Source organism: Misgurnus anguillicaudatus, chromosome 21, assembly GCF_027580225.2.
Source record: "Misgurnus anguillicaudatus chromosome 21, ASM2758022v2, whole genome shotgun sequence".
Taxonomy (NCBI): domain Eukaryota; kingdom Metazoa; phylum Chordata; class Actinopteri; order Cypriniformes; family Cobitidae; genus Misgurnus; species Misgurnus anguillicaudatus.
In genome coordinates, this window is record NC_073357.2 from 15,687,527 (window position 1) to 15,704,221 (window position 16,695).

General features: G+C 37.7%; 1 protein-coding gene and 1 long non-coding RNA gene across 3 annotated transcripts in view; one reads left to right on the top strand and one right to left on the bottom strand.

Moving 5' to 3' along the window:
* Window positions 1-16,695, top strand: part of LOC129436581 (protein NDRG2) — a 53,925-nt gene that overhangs the window by 25,892 nt on the left and 11,338 nt on the right. For both annotated transcript variants that reach the window (XR_012360250.1, XM_073859716.1), the window contains exons 5-12: window positions 10,160-10,280; window positions 10,482-10,544; window positions 10,630-10,690; window positions 10,966-11,052; window positions 13,463-13,519; window positions 14,665-14,768; window positions 14,868-14,900; window positions 15,511-15,568. Coding sequence is in view for 1 of the 2 variants with exons in the window: in XM_073859716.1 (XP_073715817.1) it covers window positions 10,160-10,280; window positions 10,482-10,544; window positions 10,630-10,690; window positions 10,966-11,052; window positions 13,463-13,519; window positions 14,665-14,768; window positions 14,868-14,900; window positions 15,511-15,568 (584 nt within the window). In the remaining variant the exon portion in view is untranslated. The remainder of the gene's footprint in view (window positions 1-10,159; window positions 10,281-10,481; window positions 10,545-10,629; window positions 10,691-10,965; window positions 11,053-13,462; window positions 13,520-14,664; window positions 14,769-14,867; window positions 14,901-15,510; window positions 15,569-16,695) is intronic.
* On the bottom strand, window positions 1,740-8,687 carry LOC129453799 (uncharacterized). The gene is made up of 5 exons (XR_012360249.1): window positions 7,926-8,687; window positions 7,303-7,350; window positions 6,576-6,643; window positions 4,755-4,871; window positions 1,740-1,881 (listed from the first exon to the last, which is right to left on the bottom strand). It is a non-coding gene; the product is annotated as an uncharacterized lncRNA (long non-coding RNA).

Below are 16,695 nucleotides of genomic sequence, written 5' to 3' on the forward strand. Positions count from 1 at the left end.
TTAATCGTTTTTTAATTTTTCTACATTTGCACAATTAGGGCGATATCCAGATAAATGTCAATAAATATTGTTGAGCCATTTCGTCAATGAAGAGAAAACGTTCTCTGAGTTGTTTTGTCTTATTGATATTTCCGCTATTATCCACTAGATGGCAATCTTACCCTACTTAAACACTGACGCATTTACTCAACACAACAGCGTTGAATCTGACCTCTTACTAAAGTTCTTCACAAAAATGGAATTATCTCCGCTTTTAGCTGAAAATTTGAGAGGTGATAACTGATAAGAGAACAAATGAAGGTAGGCTGAAACGTTTTTTTTTGTTGTTTTTGGAAAGCGGATGGTCTGTTCTTTCCCAATACATGGACCATTCCAAACACCCCTATATTGTTGAGCCATTTCGTCAATGAAGAGAAAACGTTCTCTGAGTTGTTTTGTCTTATTGATATTTCTGCTATTATCCACTAGATGGCAATCTTACCCAACTTAAACACTGACGCATTTACTCAACACAACAGCGTTGAATCTGACCTCTTACTAAAGTTCTTCACAAAAATGGAATTATCTCCGCTTTTAGCTGAAAATTTGAGAGGTGATAACTGATAAGAGAACAAATGAAGGTAGGCTGAAACGTTTTTTTTTGTTGTTTTTGGAAAGCGGATGGTCTGTTCTTTCATTTGATATTTTATGTTTATTTAAAGAAGATAATTTTTCTGTAAGGCATTAAACTAAAACTGGGTGGCAACTTAAAAAAAAAACGCTGATGGGGAAAGCGTTAAGCATGATTCCAAGCATATTTGATCATCACTTCAACAGCTGCACGATATAAATGTTAATGTATATTTTAGATGAATGTTGATTTATAAAAATAAACACCACAGTCTTAAATCATATTTTCATTGTGTCTTTGCTGCGTCTGTGTTGGTTGGGAACTCCGCTTTGTTGCAGCCACACTTGATTCTGAGGAACTACTTTGTTTTGCGGAAGAGTAATATTTGTTCTAATATAATTACAACTTATTTGTGTTTTATTTTGTGAATTCCTGCTATGCATATGATGTAACCGTTTTATAAACGCAATAAACCCCCGCAAAGCAGTGGGGTTACAGTGCATTTTATAACAGCTAAGGGGGTTTAGGCACTCCGCTTCGCGTCGTGCCTAACAACGCCCCTTAGCTGTTATAAAATGCACTGGTAACCCACTGCTTCTTGGGGTTTATTGCTTTATTAACATTTACCAGATAAACATTATTTTGCTAAAATATCTAAATAAATGTATGTGAATATTAATTAATTATGTATTACCTCTGCAAGCAGTCACAGTTTGATACAGTTAATGCGTGATACAGTAAATGCATACACTGTAAAAAATTTCACCGTAATTTTACGGTAAAGTACTGGCAGCTGGGGTTCCAGCAGTGCACCGTAATTTTACGGTTTCATTGGCGTATTCTAAATTACGGCTGTTCTGTAAATTAATAGTAAAGTACCGCAAGCATGTTTTATCTGTGTACCGTAATCCTACGATTTCATTACCGTATTCTAAATTACGGTTGTTCTTTAAATTTACGGTAAAATACTGGCAGCAGGGTTTCCAGCTGCATACTGTAATCCTACTGTTTAATTACCGTATTCTAAATTGCTGCTTTGTAATTAAATAATAGAATGGCAAAGATAAGATGAGGAACCATAAAATATACCAAATAGGTTTGTGCAAAAATAACCCAGTCTATATACATATTTAAACAAATTCAAGTTTATTATTATTTTTACACATCAATTTTGAGGTCATTGAAAAAACTTTTGTAAAAACGTGGAAAAAAATGGGCCAGGAACATTCCACAAAGAGTGACTAGCTCTTAACAGGAACAGGTCAGGTAGTCTGAAAGATAAACATAAAAAAAACTTTGTAAGCAGTGTGTTAAAAGTAAATTTAATACTACATGTGGCAGTAATAGTGTGTTGAGGGTTCCCCCAAAAAGGAAAATTCTCTCATCATTTACTCACGCTCATGTTGTTACAAACCTGATTAAATATTTTTGTTCTGAGGAATACAAAGGAAGATATTTTGAGAAATCATTGTAGACAAACCGTTCATGAGCCCCATTCACTTCCATAGTACTCTTGTTTCCTACTATGGAAGTGAGTGGGGCACATGAACGGTTTGTTTACAAACATTACTCAAAATATATTCCTTTGTGAGTACAAAAGTGAGTACACTCTAAGTGATTCTGATAATGACACCATCTTGGACTCAAGAGTAGCTGCACAACATACCCATGTCAATGAGTGCGCTCACCACGTTAAAACTCGTGTGAGTCATGTGTGTCCAAGATTGTGCCGTTACCGGAAGCTAGTTATTACAATTTATAAAGTTTGAAATATTTTTCTTACACAATCACAACCATTACCCGCAGAAGACCTTTATTAAAGAGTAACTAAACCCTTATCCAACTTTTTTAAGTTACTGATCTGTAAGAATGATGGTTTATTAGTGCTGTTCATTGATTTTAGTAAGTTTTTTTGACATTTGGATATAAAGTGTTTCAAAACTGCAATATATGATGTAAAAACGTCTTAGTGCTGCCCTCTTCAGGTTGAACGGTGGCTACTGCAGTTGAATTTTCCTATTGGATGTTGGGTCCAAAAAATGACTCGTGACGTAAGCACAGACCTGCCAACCTTGGAAAAAATTTTTGAGTAGCAACTTACCGCAGCGGCGCGGCGCGAGGTCAGGCACGTTTGCTGATCAGTAGTGATTGAGTTCACATGCTCACTTATCACTACAACTTATTACTAAGCACATAGGTCCCACTCACCACCATTTCTAGTCTTTCAAGATAAAAGTAGGCTATAAAGAACTCTTTTAATGAAAAGGCAATCCCCAAAAATATGCCTATTTAACAAAAACGCCTATGGCATATGTCTTAAATACATGGGACATTATAAATAACAAAGAATCCACAAATAGCATGCTATATCCTTGCTTTATATTCCAGCAGGCACGTTGACATGAACCTCTAATGAAACACAGCATGCCTACCACTACTTTTTCTTTAACATACCTAACATGAACAGAATTAATATGTTTTAATGCATAAATGGCATGTTAGCAAATTTGCATTCTACAGTACTGATTATAATCAGTCTTTTACACAAATTTACAATAACATTACTTAGCTACTACAATAAAACCATATGTGGATGATCATTTTGTGTATATTATCTGCATAGTGTTTAAACCTGCTGAAAAAACAGCATAAACCAGCATAATTCCCATGCTGGTTTAGCTGGTGGTCACCAGCATACAGCACCAAAACACAACATATGCTGGTCTTGGTGGTGCTGGTATGCTGATTACCACCAGCTAAACCAGCACCAAACCATCATGAGAATTAAGCTGGTCTATGCTGATGGTCACCAACAAACCATCATGTTTATGTAGTGTCATAAACAAGATCTAGTGAACTAAACAGTAATTTCATATAATCTGACAATACAGAATAGTACACAAACATTGTTTTTCTCAGCAATAATGCAAACCTCTATACTTGGTTGGTTTTGACTGGCTGAGCATATAGTTCGCTTTACCTCCCTCGTCATATACTTTCTGCTTCTATTTCCCTGCTCTGCACAAATCTCATGTACATCAACAGGAGCCAGTAACAATCGAGTAAGAATAAGATTGATATTATTTAGAAACGTACTTTTGTTTTGTCATGTTTTCTCGCGTGCCATCACATGCTCTTCTGAGTAAGCGGCGGCTGAGTGCTACAAAAAGTAAACACAGACCCTCCGCTCGCGGACATCGATTTCTGCATGCTCGCGCCAGTTTGTCTTGTGGGACTGCAACGCGTTTACAAGCGTGAATTACGGTTCATATAGCTCGTTTTTGCCGCGAATAACAATGAATATATAGGCAAATAAACACTCAAAACTTGAGGCACAACATAGGACACTGGGTACAACAGATTTACACTGGGGCACGTGCAAAAGGTGTCTAGACGCCCCTGGTTGGCAGGCTTATTACAATGGTGGATGCAATTCACAATTCCCACACCCTGCCCATTTACCTTTAAAACGGTGTTTAGAACCATCCTCCCTTGTAAAACAAGTCACAGTATGAAGATGGACCGAGATGAAAAACTATTTCGTTATTTTCGTTATTCGTATCGACGGCTCCCCGCTCTCCGCTTTGAAGAGTTTAAAACTAGCGCTATGATTGGTCAACGTCGTCTTTTCCCAACAGGTTGCTGCCCAATGCGGTAACACCCATAGACGAGTTGCCTAGTGCGCAAATGCACACATACAGCCATTAAAGGCTTTTCGCGTATTTTGAAGTGACAAATCGTAGCAGCGTAGTTTGGTGTCTAAATGCGTATCTGTTACGCAAAATGCGTAAAGGTTGGCAGGTCTGTAAGCAGGTTTAAGCTTACCACGCCCTTGTTACGATCTCACCACACACTTGTTACGAGCTTAGTTCGTCCCCTCTATCTCTGTTGGGATCTGCCCACTTTTCTTGCATTTTTCAAATATTGCCAGTGGGTGGAGTCAGGCTCTGACCAGGGGTTTAGTTACGCTTTAACCTATTGGAGCCGTATGGATTACCTCTGTGAAGCATGAATGCACTTTTTAGGGGTTAAAAGTCAGAAAATGTTCCCTGATCCCTGGACATTTTCTTGAATAACTCTAGCATCGGCTCGAAGTTAAAGCTATAGTTCATCTTAAAATGATTTTTTATGTTTATCAGCTTACCCCCAGGCCATCCAAGATGTAGGTGACTTTGTTTCTCCAGTGGAACACAAATGTAGATTTTTGTGTCCAACCGTTTCAGTCTGTCAGTTGTATAATGCAAGTTGATGGTAACAAAATCTGATAGAAATAAAAAAACATGCACAAACAAATCCAAATTAAACCATGTGGCTCATGACAACACTTTAATATACTAAGACATGAAACAATTGGTTTGTGTGAAAAACCGAACAGTATTTATAATTTTTTTTAACCTTTAATACAACACTATCCCCAGAGCAATACCACATTCACATTACCTTCTTATTCATCTAATGTTTAATAGAGGGTTGCCACCTACTGTATCGGGTGCACAGCATGAGGGCACATATTAGGGCTGCAGCTATCGATTCTTTTTGTAATCGATTAATCTAGCACTGAATCGATCGATTAATCGAGTAATCGGATAATTTTTTGTGTGTTTTTAAACAACCAAAACAAATAATGCATAACGAAAATGACTTGGCTGTAAAATGTTCAAGCATTTGGCTTTAATTTCTAAAAAAAACAGAGGTATTTGGCTCCAAGAAATAAGCCTATTTATTTCAATTTTTTACCCATTTAGTGTTTATAAGTGCCAGTGCCAACAATTAAACACTTTAATTTATTAATATGCACAACAGGTTTCATGCTGTAATCTAGCCCTGACATCAAAGTAAATATCTGGTTTATGTACATTTCTACACCTGCAGCATTTACCATTAGGCTACTAACATATAATATATCATTTCTGGGGTGAGCCTATTTGCTATGGTAACAACCTGTGTGTATGCGCGCACGTGCACTTGTGTTTGTGTGTGTGCACGCGTTCTGGGCGTGAGGACACCCTAGTCAGACGCTCAGTTGCTTCACTGCATTTTGGTACTGCAGAAAAACATACATTACTTTTCAATAGAACGCTGGATTTGGTTTGCATCACTTGCATTGCGGTGCATTTTAGGTTAAGAATCCGTTCGAAAAATCACAACATCACGTCCCGCTGTATACAGTGAATGCATGCTGAAATTATTGTTGCGTGGCTACATAAAAGTTTAAGCATATGTGATGCATTGCGCGATCGGTCTGACTCGCGTGAGAGAGAATAACTTCCTTATGCTAAACTCCAATAAAACAGAGATTATGTCAGATTACAAGTTGCCCATATATGATTGCACTGTGGTGCCGTTTTTGGTACACACACCTGTAGTGCATGCGTGTGTGTCAAGGCAGGGGTTCTTTTTTAATACTGTCCTGCAATTGAACGTGAATACATTTGCTACTTAAAAACATCAAAGCTAAACATCATATCTAGTCAAACCGCATAACGACATCGCTACAAATACAGTATGGGATTAAAATCAGCGGAAGCTACGTTACCTTGTTTCATCGACGCTTGGTGAAACAACAGTGGATGTTTTCAGTTCAGATGCTGAATGTAATGATCCCAAACTTAAGACAGTCTCTCTCTGCCGTTTATGGACATATTCGCTCCGCCATCGCGCCAACTAAATTCAAAATGTACCACGCGCTATGATGTGCTTCCTGAACATTGAACAACGGTCCGTGTGAATCAGATTTTGGCGCGTGTAGTGCGCGTCATAGGAATTTAACGAGGCTTCGATGCAGAATTTTTGCCTCGAGGAATTTTTTGAATCGAGTAAATCGAGTAACTCGATGAATCGTTTCAGCCCTAGCACATATAGACTATATGGGGCTCCTGATACAGTAGGTGGTTGAAGTTGTTTTGCAACCTGCTATTAAACATTGCAGTGAGCAAACACATTTCTCATGATGATGACCACTCACCTGCAGAGTTTTTTGTGGATCTTGTCTCGAATAAGCCATGTGACATGGAACCGGCATTTGCAGACATACTGTTAGGAAAGGTAAAAACTGAAGTTAATATCAAGTTAAACACCTAGGTCCATATTTATCAAGCTTCTCAAAATGCCATTTTAGTAGAGTACTGAGAATTATGAAATGTACTCCTACTTTCAAACTTAAAGAGATAGTTTACCCAAAAATAAACATTTTGTTATCATTTACACGGCCTCAAAGCCTGTTTGAGTTTCTTAATTTTTTTGTTGAACATAAAAAAGATATTTTGATAAATGATGGTAAGCACACAGTAGACTGTACCTATTGACTTCCATAGTATTTATTCCTACCATAGAAGTTAATGGGTACAATCTACTGTGCGTTTCATCATTTATCAAATCATCTTCTTTTGTGTTTAACACAGTAAAGAAACTCATACAGGTTTTGAACAACATGAGTCTGAGTAAATGATAACATAATGTTTATTTTTGGGTGAACTATCCCTTTAAGTTTGAAAGTGATTTGATTTGTGTGAATGAGCTGTGTTCTGACTTCGCTCAAACTGTACATCAAGTCAAAGTGAGGTCTGACTATTTCATCAGTTATTGCGATTTCATTTATCCATTGCATCATAAAGATTTCACATTTCACTTTTGAGCACTTGACTTGTGTTTGATTCTGGTGGCTGTGCAAATATAAACAAAGTAATACTTACTCTTGTCTTTAGCCAATATAAAACATCAAGACACACCAAGAAAGGAATCTGAAAGAAGTAACCATAAATATACAACAGTTATTAATTCAGAATGGCCTTTAGCTCGTTTAAGTTTACTGTAAAACTTTAACGTTGTTTTTCATAAGAGGGGGCTGTTGAACAAATCCCATATTGCAATACTTGTAGTTAACCTGCGTTTTAATTAACTAAACAATGTCAAATACATTTAACAACAAGTACAACACATTTTTATAAAAGATATAAAGACTAATAAGTTAAAAGATCTCCACAAACGTTAGCTCACGAGCTCAGTCAATCTATGCGGGAGCTGAACCAAGCCCACATTGCAATACTTGGAGAAAACTTGCGTTATAATTAACTAAACTATGTTAAATACTTTTAAGAACATGCATAACACATTTTTATAAACGATAAAGACAAATAAAAGATCTCCATTAGCTCACAGCTGCGCCGAGCTCAGCTCCCCCATTTAGCGCTCGAGCGACACGAACCAACGGTCAACGGTTTATCATATATTAGTCATATCGAAATATACAGACAACTGAATAAACATCACTGTGAACTAATTTCAATAAAGTAACCACAAATGTAAAGAAACTTACCTCATAATACCACAGAGGTCATCACTCGTCTGAGGAGAATAGCGGTTAATCCAGATCGCGCGTCTCCCGTTTGAATAATCACGTGATCACAAAGCATTCGAGGGACGGACACGCGCCTTACGCGCCTCCGCCAAAAATAACATAATAAAAGTAAATAAAGCTATAAAAGATGAAAGTAAAGTGCTTCTTCCAGTGCTGCGTCCGGGACCGAAATTGCCTGTTTAGAGCCCATTTAACATAGAATATTTATTTAATAAAAACAGAAATATTAATCGACTTTAACTAAAGGTTTCATTATTGTGCAGTGTCCTCAATATTATTTCTACGTATACGTTCATGCAGATTTTGCCCGGATTATTGAATGAACAGACCCTTTTATGGACATTATGGTTATATTAAAATAGTTATGCAGTCCAAAACAGACGTTTACTGTAGTAAAACCATGTTAAGGGTCCTCGGTTAAAGGTGATGTAGGAACACATCTAAGATTTTAACTGTTCTTTGCTAGATGTTAACTTTGAATTTGAACACTACTTGGCCATCTACTGATGACGTTTCAAAAGTATTCAGTCTTTATAATACAAGTCCAGACAGAAAATGCATATTAATAAGTGGCCAACACATACCACTCAGTAATTTCAGTGCAGTTCCTCCCCCCACGCCCACTGCTCATGCAACCATTTACGGCAAGACACTGTAATTTTATAAAACAGTTCAGTACCGTAAAATTAGGCCGTAAATTTACGGTAATTTTTTACAGTGTAAATAAACAGCGCAGTCAACAGCAATTTCATAAGCTATAACAACAAAATATTAATTATTCTGACATCAAATAACATTACCAGTTAAGAAATTCAATGATATATAAGCCGTTTTGTTTGTTACTTTCCTGAATGTATTATTCCAGTCAATGATATTATTTGTAAAATCTCTTTGCTAACTACTGGTTGGATTGCTGAAAGCTACATGTTGCTGGTCAAGACAAAGATATCTCAAAAAAGGCACTTAATCCACCTGTTTTACTCTATAAACTATGTACAACATGCAGCCTGCAGCCAACTCCACTATACTTTTCTCTCTCTCCCGCTCCGTTACCTGGAAACCGCAGCGCGAACTTTGGATCAGTCCATTTCTGATGAAATGATAGGGGTGTTTGGAATGGTCCATGTATTGGGAATATAGTCTCTATATTATTCATTAAATTAATATTATTCTTCACTGTTTCAGACCCCCCTATTTATTACTTTGTATGCAAAGAGGGAGCGATTATGATGATGATTATTATTATTATTATAAGGGTTTGTTCAGTTCAGTAGTGTTGTAGTAATTATGTCAAAAACAGAAGTATAACAGTAAATAAAAATCGGTTCAGCATATCGGTTATCGGGCACATAAGCAACCAAATATTTGTTATCGGTATCTGTTAAAAAATGAGTATCGGTCGATCTCCATCACTTTTGTGAGTCAAAGAAACTCTGGCCTAGTTTTAATTTCAAATTTTACTCTTGAAAGTGTTAATTTAACTCTGATAAGTGTGGAACTATTATAAACTCTGAAAAGTGTTGAAATCAACTCTGTGAGAGTTTATTTAACACTGGACTTTTTGCTGTGGAGAGTCACTCTTGTAAAGGGCGCTGTAAACTGTCCTGTTGGTGTCAGAGATGCTGATAATGATCTGGAGGGAATTTTAACCTCCAGACTCTCTGGAGCCTGTGTTGTTCTGGTCTTTCAGTCCCCATACTGGGTTTGAGTAGTTTTACGATCTACAATATGAAATGTGACATGTTTTGACAGTTATGGTAACCCATACTCGAAATCTGACCTCTGCATTTAACCCATCCCAGTGGGTAGTGAACACACACAGTGCAAGTTGTAAACACACTCACAGCAGCGACCCGGGGAGCAGCTGGGGTTAAGGTGTCTGGCTCAAGTGCACCTCAGTCACAACCTGCTGTGAAACTCGAACCGCCGAACTTCTGTGAAATCTCTTATTTGCTCGGAATTTGAGAAAGTGAGGCGGGGTTAGTTCGTGGTGACATCTGATGTAGTGCAACACCAATTGATCTATGCATGAGGAAAAATGTTTATGCCATCAGCTGCCCCAACTGCGTGTGTGCCCCTTAATGCCCATTGGATAATCCAGTCTTGACTAAATTGTTTCTTTAACACCCCTGGATTAAAACATGTGCTAATCGCTCAGATTTTATTTTTTATCTCTTGTATTCTTTTCTCAGGTAAAAGCTGTTTCTCCACTTTGTTTAACTTTGAGGAGATGCAGGAGATTGTGAAGAACTTCACTGTGGTCCACGTGGACATTCCAGGACAAGAAGAGGGGGCAGCAGATTATCCTGCAGGGTATTTGCTGAAAAATTAAGTCTGAAAATTTAGTTACAAAAGTCAATATTCATAAAAAAGACCATTTGATGGCTGTCAAGCTACCTTCACCTCTTAAAAAGGTGTTTACATAATGTTTAATGCAGAGACGACATGAAAAGACATGAGGATAAATATATTTTTATTCTGCGTAAACAAAGATGTTCTTTCTTTACTTGATAGATATCAGTATCCGAACATGGATCAAATTTCTGATATGCTTCCTGCTGTCCTACAATATTTCAAGTAAGTCAAAACAAGTCATAAAATGATTGACACCTGCAAAATACGAAAAATGCCTGTAAATGATTCTTGTATCATTCTTGTTTAGTTTCCGGACAGTTATCGGTGTTGGTGTAGGAGCTGGAGCTTACATTCTGTCTAAGTTCACTGTGAGTTGCTAGTCTTTCTGTGTGCACTTTGGTAATCCAAAAATCCTGTCAAAGACTATCATCTGCTGTTAAAGCTATTCTGTGTATTACACGGTTACTACTTACTACGTGTGTGTGTGTGTGTGTGTGTGTGTGTGTGTGTGTGTGTGTGTGTGTGTGTGTGTTTGCAGGTTCAACGTATGACTCTTTGTTGCGGGCTAGCTGCAGACCTGAAACATGAAAGTGTGTAGTGTACACTGAGTGACAAATAATATCTCAATTTCTCTGTCACACAGATAAGTAAACCTGATGTTGTGGAAGGTCTTGTTCTAATCAATGTTGACATGAATGCACGAGGTTGGATGGACTGGGCTGCCCATAAGGTTTGTCACAATATGATGTCAGTATTAGGTGGTTAATCAGTTTGTACAATGCTTCCAGCTGCACATATAGTGCTGTGACGGTAATGCACCAATTCACTGCGGTGGTTATAGAATGTTTGTATGTGTGGGCGCATACACTTGCATGTGTACACACATTGATGTATAGGCATACATAATAAAAATATTAGTACAGTCGTTAGTGACATTTCTACCTCTTTGATAAATATTAAAAACTTGATAACGTCAGGACTCAGTTGCACGTAAGAAAACAAACTAGATTATTAACAATAAGAAATTCAAGAACACAATCAGAATAGTACAAGAAAATTTTCATAGTTTTCACAGTGGGGTAGGTTAGGCCAGTAGAGGGAAAACAGAGACCAGTTGGACTGTTACTGGCGCACAGGTACCAAAAAGCCCTGAAAAATGATATATGCCCCAACCAAATCCTGGCCAGATTACAAAGAGGCTGATTCACACGGGATTAAGATCACAGACAACCTCTGCAATTATTACAAATCACTAGAGGTCACCAGGTAATACTAATCCCCTGCGAATAGGGCTTAAGATGTAAACATTTTCCAGTGTGTCCAAGGCCTTGATTTACTAGCAGGCTACCGTGACAGCACAGGAACATAATAGAAAAACTAATAAGGGGATTGAATCTAGTGACATGTGAGGGCAGTGAAACAATAATGAGATGATTAACGGGGCAACAAGAGGGCGGGGAGAGACACAATGACAGCGGAGCACATGAAGAGCTGTCAAACGAAAGCCTCCTAGACAACAAAACAGGCTGACAACAGATTCCCGGGTTGGTCAGACCAAACCCATGACACATGTAGTACAATTGTTGATTGTGGAAACATTTATGGAAAACATTTGTCGAAACATTTATTTAAAACATTTTCACACTATGAATTACCGGGAACCAGAATTGTTTCCTTGTGCTTTATTTTTTTATTCTGATCATCGTAATTCTGTTTAAACATGTAGGGGTGGTTTCCCAGACAGGGTTTATCCTAGTTCCAGATTAAAATGCATATTTGAGGTGCATTCATTTAAAAACAAATTGCATTGACATCTTAAAAAATATTAGTGTCATTGTTTTGTCCCAAGATGCACACCAGTAGTGTGTTTTGTAAGGTATGTTTGTAAAAACTACTTAAGTGTCCTAATATAACTAAGGCCTGGACCTGGATTAATCTAAATCCTGTCCTGGAAACTGCTCCGTTATCATTTCAATATATTTAAAGCTTAAAAATTAAAGTCTGGAACAAAGACATTTAAAAGCTTCAGATAGAAATTATGAAGAAATGATTACACAGTCTCATGTTAATCTTGACGACCTATACAGTAGTATTGCATTCTTCACATCTCCAAAGATTCTTTACTTTTATCAGATTTATAAAAGACATATCAGCTATACTGCTAGTTTCCCGGAAAAACCAGAGCCCCTTGAGGCGTACAGTGGGCGAAGCAAGTTACGAGCAAGCAACACACACAAAACATTATGTAACTATCTCTGGACAATTTATGATTACCTTTAAATTATATGCACATACGCAACGATTGACTCATGACTTCGTTGGAACCGCCCCATTTCATCAAAATCCAGCTTTAAACAAGAACACTTGCTCCGCTGCTATCCCAGATAAACAAACTATATCCACTGTTTTCATAATGCTGGGTTCACTAACAAGCTTAAATTTCCATCACAAACAAAAACAATCTTTTCTGGTGACATTGATTTCATGTCAGCTCTTATTTGGTGTGTGCGTATGCTATTCAGATTGAAGTGCCCATATAAGGACTTTTACTGTACTTCCAGCATTGAAAATGCCCATAAAAGAAATAAAGCAAGATTCTTAGATATTAATCTTTTAGTGTTCGGAAAAAACAAAAATGTGAAAAGTGACAAGCATGCAACACATACTCGAAATGTGTCCTCTGCATTTAACTCATCCTGGTGAGTAGTAAACACATGCACTGCAAATCATGAACACACACCCAGAGCAATGGGCAGCTATCCCAGCACCCAGGGAGTAAGGTGCACAGTTGCAACCGAGCCGTGAGCCTTAAACCAGCAACTCTCAGGTTACAAGCCTGATGCTCTAACCACTAGGCTACAACTGCCCCAAAGTGCAGTCGTCACAGGCAAAGTCTCAGAAATACTCTGTCATGTCCAACTGCTTTTTTATGTTTAGCATGAGGAATCCATCTCTTTAACAGTGTTAATAAGTCAGAATGCATAAAATAGCTTCACTCCCCACCCCAATGTAAATGTCAAGTAGCAAAATGGAAAGCTTAAATATTGCATCTTCAGTAAGAATGGGATACAAAGGGCCCATAGGTGAGATAACTGATATCTATAATAAAACAATTTTTTGTGATTATTACTTTTTTCCAGCTCTCCAACCTGACGTCTTCCCTTTCTGACCAAATTCTGAATCATCTCTTCAGTCAGGTCTGTATGTATGTTTGTGTGTGCATGTAATAAAATCTGGCTGATACATAAACTATGAACTGTGTGAACTCCACTCCCCTGATTTAAAGTTGTGCAACTGACACTAGTGACCTTTATCCATAGACATACATAGAATTGACCACTAAATCATTCGTCAACATTGACACTGTTTATTGACCAGGAAAGACTGCCCTATAAATGCATACAAGAAAGGAGTTGAGCTGCAGTTTGTCTGGATGAAAGTCATAATACAATTTATATTTCTCAGCAAATTTCAAAACAGTTGTCAACTGATTTCAAAAACATGAGAACACACAGATATCTCAACAATGTAAAAGTCAAAATCTCAAGCTTATAGTCAGGTGCTCTTTCAATCCTCTCAAATTCTGACACTTCCCAATGTCTCCCTTTAGAGGGTATGCACATGACATCACCTTTGGCGAAAGTGACTGCGGTTATGCCCACTGAGTGGCAAAAGACAGAGCAGCAGAGTGAGTGTTCAGTGCGAAAACTTGCTGAAAACTTTAGAATGCAGTGTAGAATACATTTTTCCATTACAAACAAACACCCTAATAAAGCACAGATGCTTGGAAAATGTAACTAATGTAACTAAGTATTGTCCACCTCTGCTATTCAGTCCAACTAAATTCAGTTTAAGCTGATAATAGTCAGTTTTACTGGCATTTTCGCAGCAGTTGCTATGAAAACCAAGCATTTTGTTGAACGCTTGCCACTTAACAGGGCGAGTTAATGCATTACCCTCTATATAAAACACCTGATTCAAGTCATCAGCTTGTTATTGTGCTTATTAGGGAAACAGGTTTCCTCAACTTTAGCAGTGCTGCATAGACTGATCGGCGTGTGACATCACAGTCAAGTGATAATGATTTGAGAGTATAGGACTTTGTATGCTTTCAAAATGCACTCGCAGTACTGTGATGTTACGTTCTGATCGTTCTGTGCGGTGCCACATGAAGTCGAGCAAGCCTTATGAAAGAGGGCTGATTTGCCATTGTTTATATAGAGAGACAACGAAAAACATTCTGGGAGGGGGGTCGCAAGGACTGGAGTTGAGAAACACTGGTGTAGTGCTTTGAAAAAACTTTGTAAATATGAAATACTGACTTTCATGTGTTTTTATACAGGAAGAGATTTCAGCAAATACAGAGCTCATTCAGTCTCACAAAGAAAGAATCATTAAAGCACCCAACCTCAACAACATTGAACTCTTTTGGAAAAGTTACCTTGGGTATAAACACACACACACACACACACATAAAGAATAAAAAAACTTACATATGTAATTTGGGCACAGAATATTCAGACTTTTGTTTTTTATGTCTCACAGGCTCGGAGATCTGAACATTGACAGAAACAACAGTTTCAAGTATGTGTGATTATTTTAATCTAGAATGCAGTGCCTTTCTACACTGAACAAAATTAAACGCAACACTTTTTTTTCTTCTGTTTTCCCGAGATAATCCATCCACCTCACAGGTGTGGCATATCAAGATGCTGATTAGACAGCATCATTATTGTACAGTTGCCTTAAGGGGGTCGCACACCGGACGCGCAGCTCAGCGCCGCACAGCTCAGCACCGTGCCATTCTAAAAAAATCTAACACATTGTTTTCTATGAGTATACGCACACCTGTGCCAACAGGTGGCGCCTGTGTGCAGCGCCCAGCTACGACTCAGGAAGTTGCTCAACACCCCGGTCACGCCACAGAGCTCCATTCACATAGTTTCACATTAAATAACATCATATTTGTCCCAAATCATTAATAATTAACACTGGCTGCTAACGTATATTTTGCACTTTAAAGTAGATGCTATCTGACTAGGCTTGCGCTATTTAATGTGCACTTCCAGTTTACGATACCTCCGAGTTGTCCTAGATGCGACTCAACACGGTGATGAGCTGCGCGTACGGTAAAAGGGCAATCTAAAATGTGTGGGTATCTGGAGTTAACATTTTCCTCATGTGTCTCTTTCAAGTGTCCTGTTATGTTGGTGGTTGGTGATCAGGCACCCCATGAGGATGCTGTAGTAAGTCTTATTGTTAAACATTTATGGATGTTTGATTAAAATGAATGGAATTATTAAAAGCAGCTTATCTATAAGGTCTATTTACATTGTCAAAATATTGTATCTGTTTCATTGTGGCTTGCATCATCAAAATGTCTCTGTCTGTTTACATTCACTTAAGACACAGCTAACTGTTTAGATGAATATTTAACATTCATTTTTAATATTCATACATTCCTGAACAACAATCTAAAGTATTGTAATAGTGTGAGTTTAGGCTGTAAGGCACATTTTTGCCATTGTGTTAGTTCAGGTGAGTAATATTGTATATCAAAACTCACTCACCATTTTATTGTTCCCTGTATAGTTGGTTTTACAGTATTTTTATGATAGGTGTACAATAAATTTCTAAATATCCTGAAAAACTACTTGAAAGGATGCCAGTAGATTAAAGGCAATGTACTAGTCAAGTCCCAAAATAGATAAATAGCCCTGGATAAGATCCAGTAGGCATTTTTAAGGAAAAGTACTTCAAGTGTTGTTTCTATATGATTTTTAGGTGCTGAATCCATTTCTGCCATATAACACGTTTTAAACATCACTGTTTTGGCATAAACAATAAAAACAAAATGGCTGCCAAAAAATCATTTTAATGCATTTATTGCCGTTTAAACATTAAACATTAGAACTAAACTGTGCATTCTCAGAATATTTAAACATGTAAAAAATTAAAAAACAACATTAAAGGCGGAGTCCACGATGTTTGAAAGCCAATTTTGATATTTGAAATCACCCAAACAAACACGCCCCTCCCCCACTAGAATCTGGACCTTCTGTTGATAGACCCGCCCCACACATACGCAACCCGGCATTTGATTTGATTTGATTGGCTATAAGTGTGTTTTGGTAGTCGGCCCGTCTCCTTTTCCAACGCGTTTTTCAAACATCGTGGACTCCGCCTTTAACATGAAAGGGACCGTTTTTAATGTTTAAATTGCGGCTGTAACTCTGAAATTTCAACAAAATCAAGCAACAATACTGTGATTAGATATTCTAAAAGTTATTTGTACATAAAAGTATCATTGGACTATCTGAATATGCAAGATGCAGTGAATGGATTAGGCTTGCAGCTGCATCGGGCTATCTTG